Below are 12445 nucleotides of genomic sequence, written 5' to 3' on the forward strand. Positions count from 1 at the left end.
ATTTTATATTTTACATTAGGTTTTAACTGCGACTAAAGTCTTAAAATCGACAAACCGGTCATTAAACGGTAAAAACCCCCCTTTATAATAATATTACTTATATATATATTTGTATTTTTAATAAAAGTAAACTAATATAGCGTTGAGCTTTGTTTAAAGATTTCCCTGTGGAACGAACCGGACTTACTAAAAACTACACTACTGTACGATTAGGTACACTGCCTATAAGTGTTGTAGCAAGGTTTAAGTATATCCATTCTATAAATAAATAAATATCTTGTGTAAAATTGTATCGTATTTAATAGTGTTTTCTGCTAAAATTAATAACTATTTTATATACACCTCGCATAACATCAATATTCGTTAATAATCATGGATTGGCGAATCTGGGACATATGAATGTGTGTGAAGAACTTGACATAAACGTAATAAAGTATCATGGGTTAACTCCACATTTGTCTGTGACGATACTTTTGGTTATACGTTTATCCACTTTAAAATAATCATCTTTTGGGATTCTGTGATACAAGAATAAGGAATTAGATGGACGTTTGGTTCACTTCTCGATGGAGTTTTCAAAGACATCCAGGAATACTCATGAGAAAAGGGGTGGTTATTGAATTTAATTAATTTAATTAATGATATGGATATGTCTTGACTAAGGGGCATAATTTATTTCAAGACTCATTCATTCGGTCACCCAAATTCAAGTAGGAAATCCGGTCAAAACATACGGAAAGTCAAAGGATCAATCATAATTGAGGATTAGTTTCTGGATCCCTTAAATGTGATGAAGTTCTATATTGTGGAACGCCAACGTATGAGTACACACATTCTATTCATCTTGTTTATATAAGCCTTGATTCTTATAAATAGAAATATGCAATTGATTGGTCTTATGAATGCATATTGATAAATGAATGAGTTTCACCATGCATTCACTTAAACATTGATAGGTAACCGATATAATTAAGTGGTAATATCGATTGGATGACGAAATATAATTCGGATAGTACAACAAACTTTCTTATTGTAATTTCTTGAATTATATTAAAGAGGGAAATGATTAAATAAGAAAATTAAATCATTTTGTTTGTATTATCGATTGTATAATTATAAATGCATGGACCGCTTTGACAATGGTCTATGGTCTTACATATTTTCAAATATAACTTGATTTGGGCAGTTACTTATGAAGAGGTGTGTTGAGATATTAAGGTTATGGATATAGAATGGATTATTGTCAGTTTGCATGATGCAAACAATTTAATTCATGTAATAGTTTGAGTGAGTGGGAAACGAGAACACACATAGTACGTGTTTCTTACTTGCATTATTTTTATGCAAAACCCACTTATTTATTAACATTTCACACCACCAATTTATATTGTTAGTGTAATAAACGTGATGAAAGGGTTCCATGACATACTGAATACGAAGCGGATATGTTGATATACTTCATGGATATTTAATGTCAATAAAAGAAAATGTTTATATATTCTTTGAATATTGACATGGACACCCTCTGTATATTGTTAAAATTTTGATTGTTGGTATGACAATGGGTAATAATTGTTAGACTATTTAACGGGTGGTGATAATCCGTTGAAAAAGTCACAAAACAATTTTCATGATTGTGAAATGAGTGTTTGTTATCAAATAAAATGACCATGAAGTCATTATTCATTGGTGAGGTATGTCCACAAACCATTTGATGGTTCATCAAGATGGTATAAGTTAATAAAACAAATATGTTTTAATATGAAACGAGGATTAGATGTTGCTTATTTGTTTCAAACACCGATTTGCTTTGGAAATTGGTGGTATGATGTATATGATTGCATCAAGTGACCAATATAGCATGGTGTTAGCAAGATTAAGCATGATCTAGTGAAATTCATTGTGATGAGCTTAAGTATTTTAATACTTGTAGAAGCCAACCATGGATTATGGTTTAATTCACAATGTGAATTCTTAAAGTTTATTAAAATGTATTCAGTTTACTATTGATCAAGAAGATGATACATCTACAAGTTGTTGGTTTTTACACTTGATATAGATGATGTATCTTAGATCAAAAGAATGATGTTGAGATTACTGATATTATAAACTAGTTGTCATTACTTCTTGGTTCTAGAAGTGGATTGACTAAAGTATGTTTATAATAATAAAAATCTTAATGTTCAATGTAATGGTAATAATTGTGCACATTATGATAATAAGGGCCCATTATCAAGGGTGTAAAAATTATAGGATTACATTGGTGACTTGTGAAAAGTGGACATATGAAATAACTAATCAATCAATTAATTTTGGTACTCACGAGTTTCTTATGGTATAATAAGGACTTGGTAAATCCTTGGATAAAAGGATTGGAAAAGGAGATTGATTGAAGTCAAAATAATTCCCTTCTAGTACACCGCTAGGAGCTAAATTCAATGAGGTAAGCTTACTTTATGAAGATTGAAACACATAAATATACTGATCCCAAAGTATGTGTTTAGACCCGTAAGTGAAGTTAGGTTGAAGTTTAACTTCCTAATAGTTCTTTTGAAAAATTGCAAATGAGGGTGCAAGATGTAAAAGAACTACCTATGTGAACATGAAGTTTTTCCGCTTCAATGGAGCTTTGGACTTAGCTGCCAATATGTTCACTGAAGGATTGGGACACATGGCTTATAATAGTGTCAAGATTGTCTTAGGGATATGTAAGAAACTGATGTGTATATTATTTTATAGTTTTCATATGAATTGAAGGGTTTAATTCTTCATGAACACCCTGATTTTCGAATTCTCGTAAATATTATACTAAGTGGAAATTCAATTCTTCACGAACATTTCCATTTATGCATTAGTTTATTCTGTTAGTTTGATTATTTTAGTAAATCAAGGATTACACTAAAATGGGGGGATTTGTTGGTGATTTTAGTGTTATCAACAATTATTTTAGTTAATTGGGATTTACTAGAAAGCAAAGGCTTATCGAATTAGGCTCAATGACGAGTTTGGAGAGTGCGGAGTGCACGCTCATTCGGGTTAATTCGATAAGGTATTGGAAATTACATCTTTTCATGAGAAGGTAACCACGAATGGTTACATCTCTTCATGAAGAGTGATGTTATTTCTAAAAGATGTAAATGAAAAGTTGCATCTTTTCGTTGAAAGGTTGCACATTTACATTGAAAAGTTATATCCTTTCGTCGCACCTTTTCACCTCTTATATATAGAGGACTTTGCTTTCATTCTAAAACACAGAAAACACACACATACTCTCTAACAATTTGATCAATGATTTCGTTGCCAAAAACACTGATTGCGTTCTTGTCTTATCCCTGTAAAGATTTCGTGCAACCGAGGAAATCGTAGGGTCAAAATACTTTATAGAGAAAGTGAAAACACGATTAAAGAACGAATCTGGCAGTCAATTCATACCCATTTTCTAACATTACACCACTTTACCAACATAAGCACTCTCCACAGTTTAGAAGAGAATAGTTGGATATCAATAAAATCTTCCCTTTCTTAACCCCAAGCTTACCTATAGTAACCACCCAATGCCTCGTGGATCTACGGGCACCTTACTCATCTCTGTCATATCGACAAATTTTGCCAACTTATTACTACTCCACGAACCTGAGATGAAATCACCAGTTGACCGTGTTGACTTTTCATTTAGAGAGTGGTCCCACAAAGATCTTCGAACGATGAAACTAGGCACTCGGGAATATCAAAGTTTCATGTAAAGTACATTTGATGATCCAAAATCCCGTACACCGAGCTAGCCACCAGTGACTATATGGAACCCCGCACGAGTCAAAAGTCAAGGCCTCAGGGCTCTTGATTGGTGCACTGCATACATGAGAAAAGTTTCCACTTAACTGCCTCGAACCATCAGTTATCTTGTTCCTCGGATCCTAACCACTTTGGAGCACCGATGGCTACATGCGTGTCCCAATATGGACGAAGGATGTTAGGGAGGGACTGCAAGTGTTGAAGATGAATGCTTAATCGGTTATTTTTTTTTTTTTACTTTCAAAGCATAATTGAATGTCGGTCACTGGCTTTCATCCCACTCATATCTACATGCATACAAGTAATGAATGCACAATTATTAATTACTACTCCCTCCGTCCCATATTAATAGTCCAGTATTCCATTTTGGGATGTCCCAAATTAATAGTCCACTTCCATAAATAGAAAAGAATAAGATGCCTAAGTTCTATTATGCCTTTAATGTATGTGGATAGGATTAAAAGAGAAAGAAAATATAAGGGTAAAACTGGAAAGTAAACAGAAACTACAGTACTTTTATGACATTTTCTTAAACTGTGTATTTTTTGTCTGTGGACTATTAATATGGAACGGAGGGAGTATATTACTATAAACAAATTAAAAATTGTATAAATGTTGTGGTTACATAAATATAAAACCGGTAAATCTTAGTGTAGGGAGATGTAATGGGCCGGGCCCGGCCAACCCGACATTACATATTTGCCCAATTCTATTAGCCTTGTAAATGATTAAAGCATCAAAATTTCTCTCAAAATACTTAGTTATAGAAACATAAGTACTTTTTAAAATTAAATGATCAAGGAATCTATGATATTATAAGCATGTTAAGGCACTTCTTCGACCACCCATTTCACCTCTCCGATCCATCTCAAGCTTTGCCCAATTTATACCCGTTTGACAGAAATACAACACATATATATAGACTCATTTGCGCGTTAAAAAAGAACTGATTTGATGCTGTCGTCCCCATAAATGAAATAATGTTAAGAATCAATAAAGTTAAATATGTCATTATACATCACAAATCCAGTAATTCAATGTAGTGACCCGAACTTTTCCATGTTTATATATATTAAATGAAATTGTTATTTACATGATTAAGTGTTTCCAACATGTTAAGCAATCAAACTTGTTAAGACTTGATTAATTGAAATAGGTTTCGTATAGACAATTGACCACCCAAGTTGACCGGCGATTCACGAACGTTAAAACTTGTAAAAACTATATGATGACATATATATGTATATATATATAGTTAACATGATATTATGATAAGTATGTATCTCATTAAGTATATTAACAATGAACTACATATGTAAAAACAAGACTACTAACTTAAGGATTTCGAAACGAGACATACATGTAACGATTATCGTTGTAACAACATTTAAATGTATATATATCATATTAAGATATATTAATACATCATAATATCATGATAATGTAATAATTTAATATCTCATTAGATATAATAAACAATGGATTAACAACATTTAACAAGATCGTTAACTTAAAGGTTTCAAAACAACATTTACATATAACGACTAACGATGACTTAACGATTCAGTTAAAATGTATATACATGTAGTGTTTCAATATGTATTCATACACTTTTGAAAGACTTCAAGACACTTATCAAATTACTTCTACTTAACAAAAATGCTTACGATTACATCCTCATTCATATTCATCAACAATTCTACTCGTATGCACTCGTATTTGTACTTGTACAATACACAACTTCTAAATGTATTTACTATTGGTATATACACTCCAATGATCAGCTCTTAGCAGCCCATGTGAGTCACCTAACCATGTGGGAACCATTATTTAACATATAGCATGACTTATGAGCAAGGAAACAAAAACAAGAACTCCTTTTAACCCCACTCACCTTCGCCACTCACCACTTACTCCATTTTACTTCCAATTTTCTTCCCAATTCTCTCTCAAAACACACACACTCTTCCATGAACGTCTAAGTTACTATTTTTCCAGAAAAAATCATCAAATACAAGCTTTGGTTATTACCTATAATCATCATACAAACAATTACTCAAGAACACATCAAGAACACTTTCAAGTTTACAAGTTTACTTCCAAGTTTCCTAATCCATTCCAAGCAATCATCTAAGATCAAGAAACCTTTGTTATTTACAGTAGGTTATCTTTCTAAATCAAGGTAATATTTATATTCAAGCTTTGATTCAATTTCTATAACTATAACTATCTTAATTCAAGTAATAATCTTACTTGAACTTGTTATTGTGTCATGATTCTATTTCAAGAACTTCCAAGCCATCAAAGATCCTTTGAAGCTCAAGTTATTTTTTTTTCATTTCCAGTAGGTTTACCTACTAAACTTGAGGTAGTAATAATGTTCATAACATCATTCGATTCATATATGCATAATTATCTTATTCGAAGATTTAAACATGTAATCACTAGAACATAGTTTAGTTAATTCTAAACTTGTTCGCAAACAAAAGTTAATCCTTATAACTTGACTTTTAAAATCAACTAAACACATGTTCTATATCTATATGATATGCTAACTTAATGATTTAAAACCTGAAAACACGAAAAACACCGTAAAACTGGATATACGCCGTCGTAGTAACACCGCGGGCTGTTTTGGGTTAGTTAATTAAAAACTATGATAAACTTTGATTTAAAAGTTGTTCTTCTGGGAAAATGATTTTTATTATGAACATGAAACTATATCCAAAAATCATGGTTAAACTCAAAGTGGAAGTATGTTTTCCAAAATGGTCATCTAGACGTCGTTCTTTCGACTGAAATGACTACCTTTACAAAAACGACTTATAACCTGTATTTTCGACTATAAACTTATAATTTTTCTGTTTAGATTCATAAACTTAAGTTCAATATGAAACCATAGCAACTTGAATCACTTAAAACGGATTTAAAACGAAGAAGTTATGGGTAAAACAAGATTGGATATTTTTGCTTGTTGTAGCTACGTGAAAATTGGTAACAAATCTATATTAATCATATCCTAGCTAACTCATATTGTATTATACATGTATTCTAATATATTATGTAATCTTGAGATACCATAGACATGAATACAATGTTTTGACATATCATATCGATCCATCTATATATATATATTTCGGAACAACCATAGACACTCTATATGCAGTAATGTTGGAGTTAGCTATACAGGGTTGAGGTTGATTCCAAAATATTATATATACTTTGAGTTGTGATCTAGCCTGAAGCTTGTATACACGAGGTCGTGGATTGATTCGAGATAATATATATTGCTTTATTTTCTGTACATCTAACTGTGGACAACTAGTTGTAGGTTACTAACGATGACAGCTGACTTAATAAACTTAAAACAGCAAAACGTATTAAAAATGTTGTAAATATATTTTGAACATACTTTGATATATATGTACATATTTGTTATAGGTTCGTGAATCAACCAGTGGCCAAGTCTTACTTCCCGACGAAATAAAAATCTGTGAAAGTGAGTTATAGTCCCACTTTTAAAATCTAATATTTTGGGATGAGAATACATGCAGTTTTATAAATGTTTTACAAAATAGACACAAGTAAATGAAACTACATTCTATGGCTGGATTATTAAACCGAATATGCCCCTTTTTAGTCTGGTAATCTAAGAATTAGGGAACAGACACCCTAATTGACGCGAATCCTAAAGATAGATCTATTGGGCCCAACGAGCCCCATCCAAAGTACCGGATGCTTTAGTACTTCGAATTCATCATGTCCGAAGGGAGTCCCGGAATGATAGGGGATATTCTATATGCATCTTGTTAAGGTCGGTTACCAGGTGTTCACCATATGAATGATTTTTATCTCTATGTATGGGATGTATATTGAAATATGAAATCTTGTGGTCTATTATTACTATTTGATAAATATATAGGTTAAACCTATAACTCACCAACATTTTTGTTGACGTTTAAAGCATGTTTATTCTCAGGTGATTATTAAGAGATTCCGCTGTTGCATGCTAATATATGGACAAGATGTGGTGTCAGCATGCTTGTATAATATTGTTTAAAACTGCATTCGAGATTTACTTTGTTGTAACATATTAAAATTGTAAACCAATATGTATTGGTAGTGTGTAAGTGTGATATTTTAGATTATCATTTTTGGATAATCTAGGTGGTGACTTTTTAACCTTGTCGATAAAATAAAGGTTATGGTTTGTTTTAAAAACGAATGCAGTCTTTAAAAAACGTCTCATATAGAGGTCAAAACCTCGCAACGAAATCAATTAATATGGAACGTTTATAATCAATATGAACGGGACATTTCATTCAACAATATGATACAACCCATATATAAACCCTTTTATGATCGTGCAGATAAATGAACACGAATTTTTTTTAATGAAAGACAGGTACCTGATCTTGAAAAACGTAAAGCTTTTGGCCCATCATGCTAAGGCCTCAACCTATCTTTATCACCTTTAACATAACTTCTCTCCTCCACATCAGCACAAAATCATTTAACATTCTTTTCACTAATCCCCCTATCTAACATACCATCTCAAACTTTAACCAAATATAAATACATTAAATAAATAAATTAACTTATAATTATATTAAATACACTAAATACATTAAATAAAAAAATACGAGTACATAATAAAAAAATACGAGTACAAATTTAAAAAACACATTATATTAAATAAATCACGATTACATAAAATACAATACAAGTACATAAAATTAAAAATACGATTACATAACTTAAACTACGATTAATTAAACTAATAGTACGATTAATTAAACATACAATACGATTACTTATATAATACCGCTCAATCGGTATAATATTCATCCTCACTACGATCAGTTTCGTGAGGGATTTCGTCCCAAATACCCTTGGTATACAACACGACATTTGTCGACCTTATTATAGCTTTTCCGAGTATTTCGGCCCATTGATCGTTACTCTCTAGCCAATCGAACTCCGCCTCTTTTTCATCCCAATACGCGAACTTGGAAGCCTCGAAATCAACATTTCGCCTTAAATAGTCGCACAAAGTATAAACATCGACGCCGATAACCGCAACATCCAACGTATGGACAGTTCCACCGGAGTGTTGCTTCATATCGTCCGAAAAAAACTCACCGACATGTACATCAAACGTAACAGCGTTTGTAAAATCCATGATAAAATGTTTAAGGTTGTGTTTGATTTTTTTAGAATTGAGAGTGAAATATGATATGGTAAGTTTATGTTTGTGTGGAAGAGTATATACATAGGGGTAATAAATTGTGAAAAGGAAAAAATAAAAAATAAAAAATAAAACAAACGTTTCCTTCATTCAAATTCAAACGCGGGCCCCACATGTTGCCGCTACCAAGTGTTGCAGGCTCCACTTGCGGAGCCGCTGGCGACCTGCTGCTTATCCCGGTGAGCAGCTAACGATCGTTAACGGTGGTGGTGGCGGGAAGATAGACTCTGGCCTAAATTGTAAAGATGGACAAACTGGTTCCTTTCTTTGATGGCCCGGAAGACGATCTTGTAACGGGGCCCATACTCTTGGCACCTGGAACTCGAGAAAATATCTCAGCTCTTCAATCTGAGGTTTGTATGTGCACCAAACATATACAACACAAAAAAAAAAAAAAAAAAAACAACTTTTAAGAATACAACTCCCAGTAAAAAAAAATATTTTTAATAAATAAAACTAAATTATACAAATTCAAGAAGTCTTACATTCAAGATGGATCTACGCCCTGTAAAAAAACAAGAAACGGGTCGAATTAAAATAACATTAAGTCATAACTTCAAGGTTACATGTAAGTGATCTATTACAAATAAATTATTAATAAAAAAATCTAAAATTAAAGGTGCCAGATTTAGATTGCTGTTTACTCAAACGGGTCAAATTGGCCGAACGAGTTAAAAGTCGTCCAAAGCATTTTTTTTTTTTTTACGCATACAACTTCCTGAAACATCTACTTTAATTATATCAGAACCAAATATAGAACCTCCTAGTTCATTTTATTCGAATCATTAACTAATAATATGGAGTATAATTGCCACAAACAAGATCTATTGCTGCTTCCTGAAGCACCACAAATAAATGAAATATTTCTCAAGAGAAAGATGAACACAACTAGTAAGCCACAACGCTTGTTGGCTTGTTGCTATCAACCGAATGTCATATTTGTTATATACTAATATAAAAGCTTGCCTATTTTGGGCTAGAATGGGTCATTTTTAATAGAGGTAGGAAAATGTACGTAGTGGGTCGGGTTGAGATGTCTCACCAACACTTCTAGACCATTTTCAAAACTTACAAATACAAAAGTATCAATCATGATTACAAAATCATAACTTTTAATGATTGCTAAGATCTTCAAATCGAATATACAAACAAGGGTGCAAGTTTCTGAATATATTATCACCAAATTGAGTACTTGAGGAAAATCTACTCCATACTGAATTCAAACATTAATACATACATCAACTCCTAATAAATACTACATTAGTAGTAACACTAACAAACTACTTATGTTTCACGTCCAATTTATACTTGCTCCATTCCATCAAATACGTGTCAGGATCTCAACATCTACTCCCTCTACTTCGTTAACAATTTCTCGGGCCTTCTCCCTATCATCACTGTTATGAAAATAAACTGCAACTGTTCTGCAACATCATCAAATTTTAATGTTACCACTTACCACTTATGGTTACTCTAAAAAATAAACATAAACAAACATTGAACTACTATTTTCATGGAAACTTGATTCTACCATTTTCATGGCGTCTAATTATTTTTATTTTATTATTTTTTATTTTTAAAAAAAAACTTTTTCCTACTTAAAGGCCGGAGGTCCTCTCGGAAGCAATCTCTTTATCCGTCGAATAGAGAGAGGGATGACTTTCTCTACTTTTGAGAGTGTTTCACTCTGGGTGGAGAAATGACTTGTCTTTATTCTCGGATAGGGGAAGGATTGTCTACATCTCACCTCCCTCATACACCACTCATGTGGTATTGGGTTTTGTTGTTGTTGTTGTTGTAAACATTGAACTACTAACCCTGGAAGTGTTGAATAACGATATGAATCAGGATTAGGAATATCGATATAGGAGAAACGTGCATGATTGATAAGTAGGTCCTCGACTATCGCATACAACTGCCATGCCACACACAAATATACTGATGTTACTATTATTTTATAAAATAAAAAAAAACTGTTTCTTTTGCTTATCTAGAACTCACCTTGGATGGTAGATGTGATCTCTCTTCTAACCCCGTAATCATCATTCCATACTTTCCCCTCTTAAAAACTTCTGGGTGACACTTCTTCATGTAAAACGATGATTTATGAAGTTGATTAATTTTTTTTATTCCGGACAAAATTCACATTCTTTCAAATTTATCTTACCCGTCATAACGTTGGACGGTCACAACAGCTCCGTTTATCATATGCGGAGTATGATTCAGGATCTGCCATAACAATTATTATTGAAAAAATTAAACTATGGATATTAATAATAAATTGATATAGAATGTAGATATGATATGGATTTACCCTATTAGCAGCATCAACTGAAGATACTGTCACCGTAGCACTCCTGTTGAATAGCATTGTATTAAACGAGTTCATAATAACTTTGCTAGGATTTTCCTCCAACACGTTTTCGAAGTAGTCACACCTGTAATTCTTAAAAATTATTATGAAATGAACAAGAAACGAAAATCAATCCAAATATATAGGTTAAAGACTTACACGTCAGAATATTTGGTGAACAATCTAAGGTTGCTTACAAGAATTCTTCTTTTCTACAACAACAAAGAAGTAAAAAAAAAAAAAAGTTGGTTAATGAGGATCCGTATGCATAACATACACGTATATGCAACTAAAATAAAAATGCTTATAATTAAAAAACAGGTCAAAACTTGGTCAACCCTCGGTCAAAGGGAATTAATCAGTGATCACATGGGATTACTCGATCAACATCCGAATAATGTGTCAAAGTCAAACTTGATCGATTACTTTGCCGACTACTCCCCCAGTAACAAATTCCGTGACCTTGAAATTAAACAAATACATGTTGGATTCTAAATTTTTAACACAAAAACCACTGGGTAAACAAAAAACATAGGCCATGGAAGCACATGTGTGCACTAGTGTGTTGAAATGATCTGTTTTTTAATCATCTCCAGTAAAGTAATAGTATAACGAAAACATACCATCATAGTTTTGAATGCATGTGGACACATGTGGCGGAAGAACTTTGATGATTTGGTGCCAAAAGACTTCGGTAATCGTGATGAACCCATTGCTGTTCCAAATACAATAAAAACACAATATTAATAACATTTTGAGCTTTTTATCAGTTGATAAAAAACACAGTAATGGCAGAGTAGGGGCAAAACTTGGAAATTTTGGTTAGGGGGCATAATTAACATATTCCTTATTTTAAATGTGATACATTACAATATAAACAATATGTCCTATTCATTAATAATAAGTACTGAATTAAACTTTAGGCAATTTCTTGTTCAATGTCAGCCAACAAATTATCCTACTTTTGTTCAAATACATAATCATTCTTGTTTCATACATACAACAGTTTATGTTCACGTTCATTCTAGTATAAGTGATTATTATCTTTTATA

At 32.3% G+C, this 12445-nt stretch overlaps 1 protein-coding gene across 5 annotated transcripts; it reads right to left on the reverse strand.

The window, feature by feature from the left end:
- Positions 1–10316: 10316 nt before the first annotated feature.
- Positions 10317–12104, reverse strand: LOC139899499 (uncharacterized). Of its 5 annotated transcripts, none has more exons than XM_071882333.1 (7): positions 12017–12104; positions 11553–11605; positions 11355–11478; positions 11208–11269; positions 11042–11122; positions 10858–10955; positions 10317–10464 (listed from the first exon to the last, which is right to left on the reverse strand). In XM_071882333.1, the coding sequence occupies exons 1-5, from the start codon at positions 12044–12046 to the stop codon at positions 11083–11085; spliced, it is 309 nt and encodes a 102-aa protein (XP_071738434.1). In that variant the 5' UTR covers positions 12047–12104; the 3' UTR covers positions 10317–10464; positions 10858–10955; positions 11042–11082. The 5 variants fall into 5 exon arrangements, with proteins under 5 accessions (XP_071738434.1, XP_071738433.1, XP_071738432.1 ...); XM_071882332.1 differs by having other exon boundaries at positions 10317–10459; positions 11042–11125; XM_071882331.1 differs by having other exon boundaries at positions 11042–11125.
- Positions 12105–12445: the final 341 nt, after the last annotated feature.

The sequence above is a fragment of the Rutidosis leptorrhynchoides genome, chromosome 3, assembly GCF_046630445.1.
Source record: "Rutidosis leptorrhynchoides isolate AG116_Rl617_1_P2 chromosome 3, CSIRO_AGI_Rlap_v1, whole genome shotgun sequence".
Classification (NCBI taxonomy): domain Eukaryota; kingdom Viridiplantae; phylum Streptophyta; class Magnoliopsida; order Asterales; family Asteraceae; genus Rutidosis; species Rutidosis leptorrhynchoides.

What these genes read in the sequence shown, in the direction of transcription:
- LOC139899499 (XM_071882332.1), bottom strand. Translation starts at nt 12,046, where the DNA reads ATGTGTCCACATGCATTCAAAACTATGATG. An exon ending in ATGCATTCAAAACTATGATG is followed by an intron (nt 11,606 to 12,016) that starts GTATGTTTTCGT and finishes TTGTTGTTGTAG; the next exon opens with AAAAGAAGAATTCTTGTAAG. An exon ending in TTCACCAAATATTCTGACGT is followed by an intron (nt 11,479 to 11,552) that starts GTAAGTCTTTAA and finishes TAAGAATTACAG; the next exon opens with GTGTGACTACTTCGAAAACG.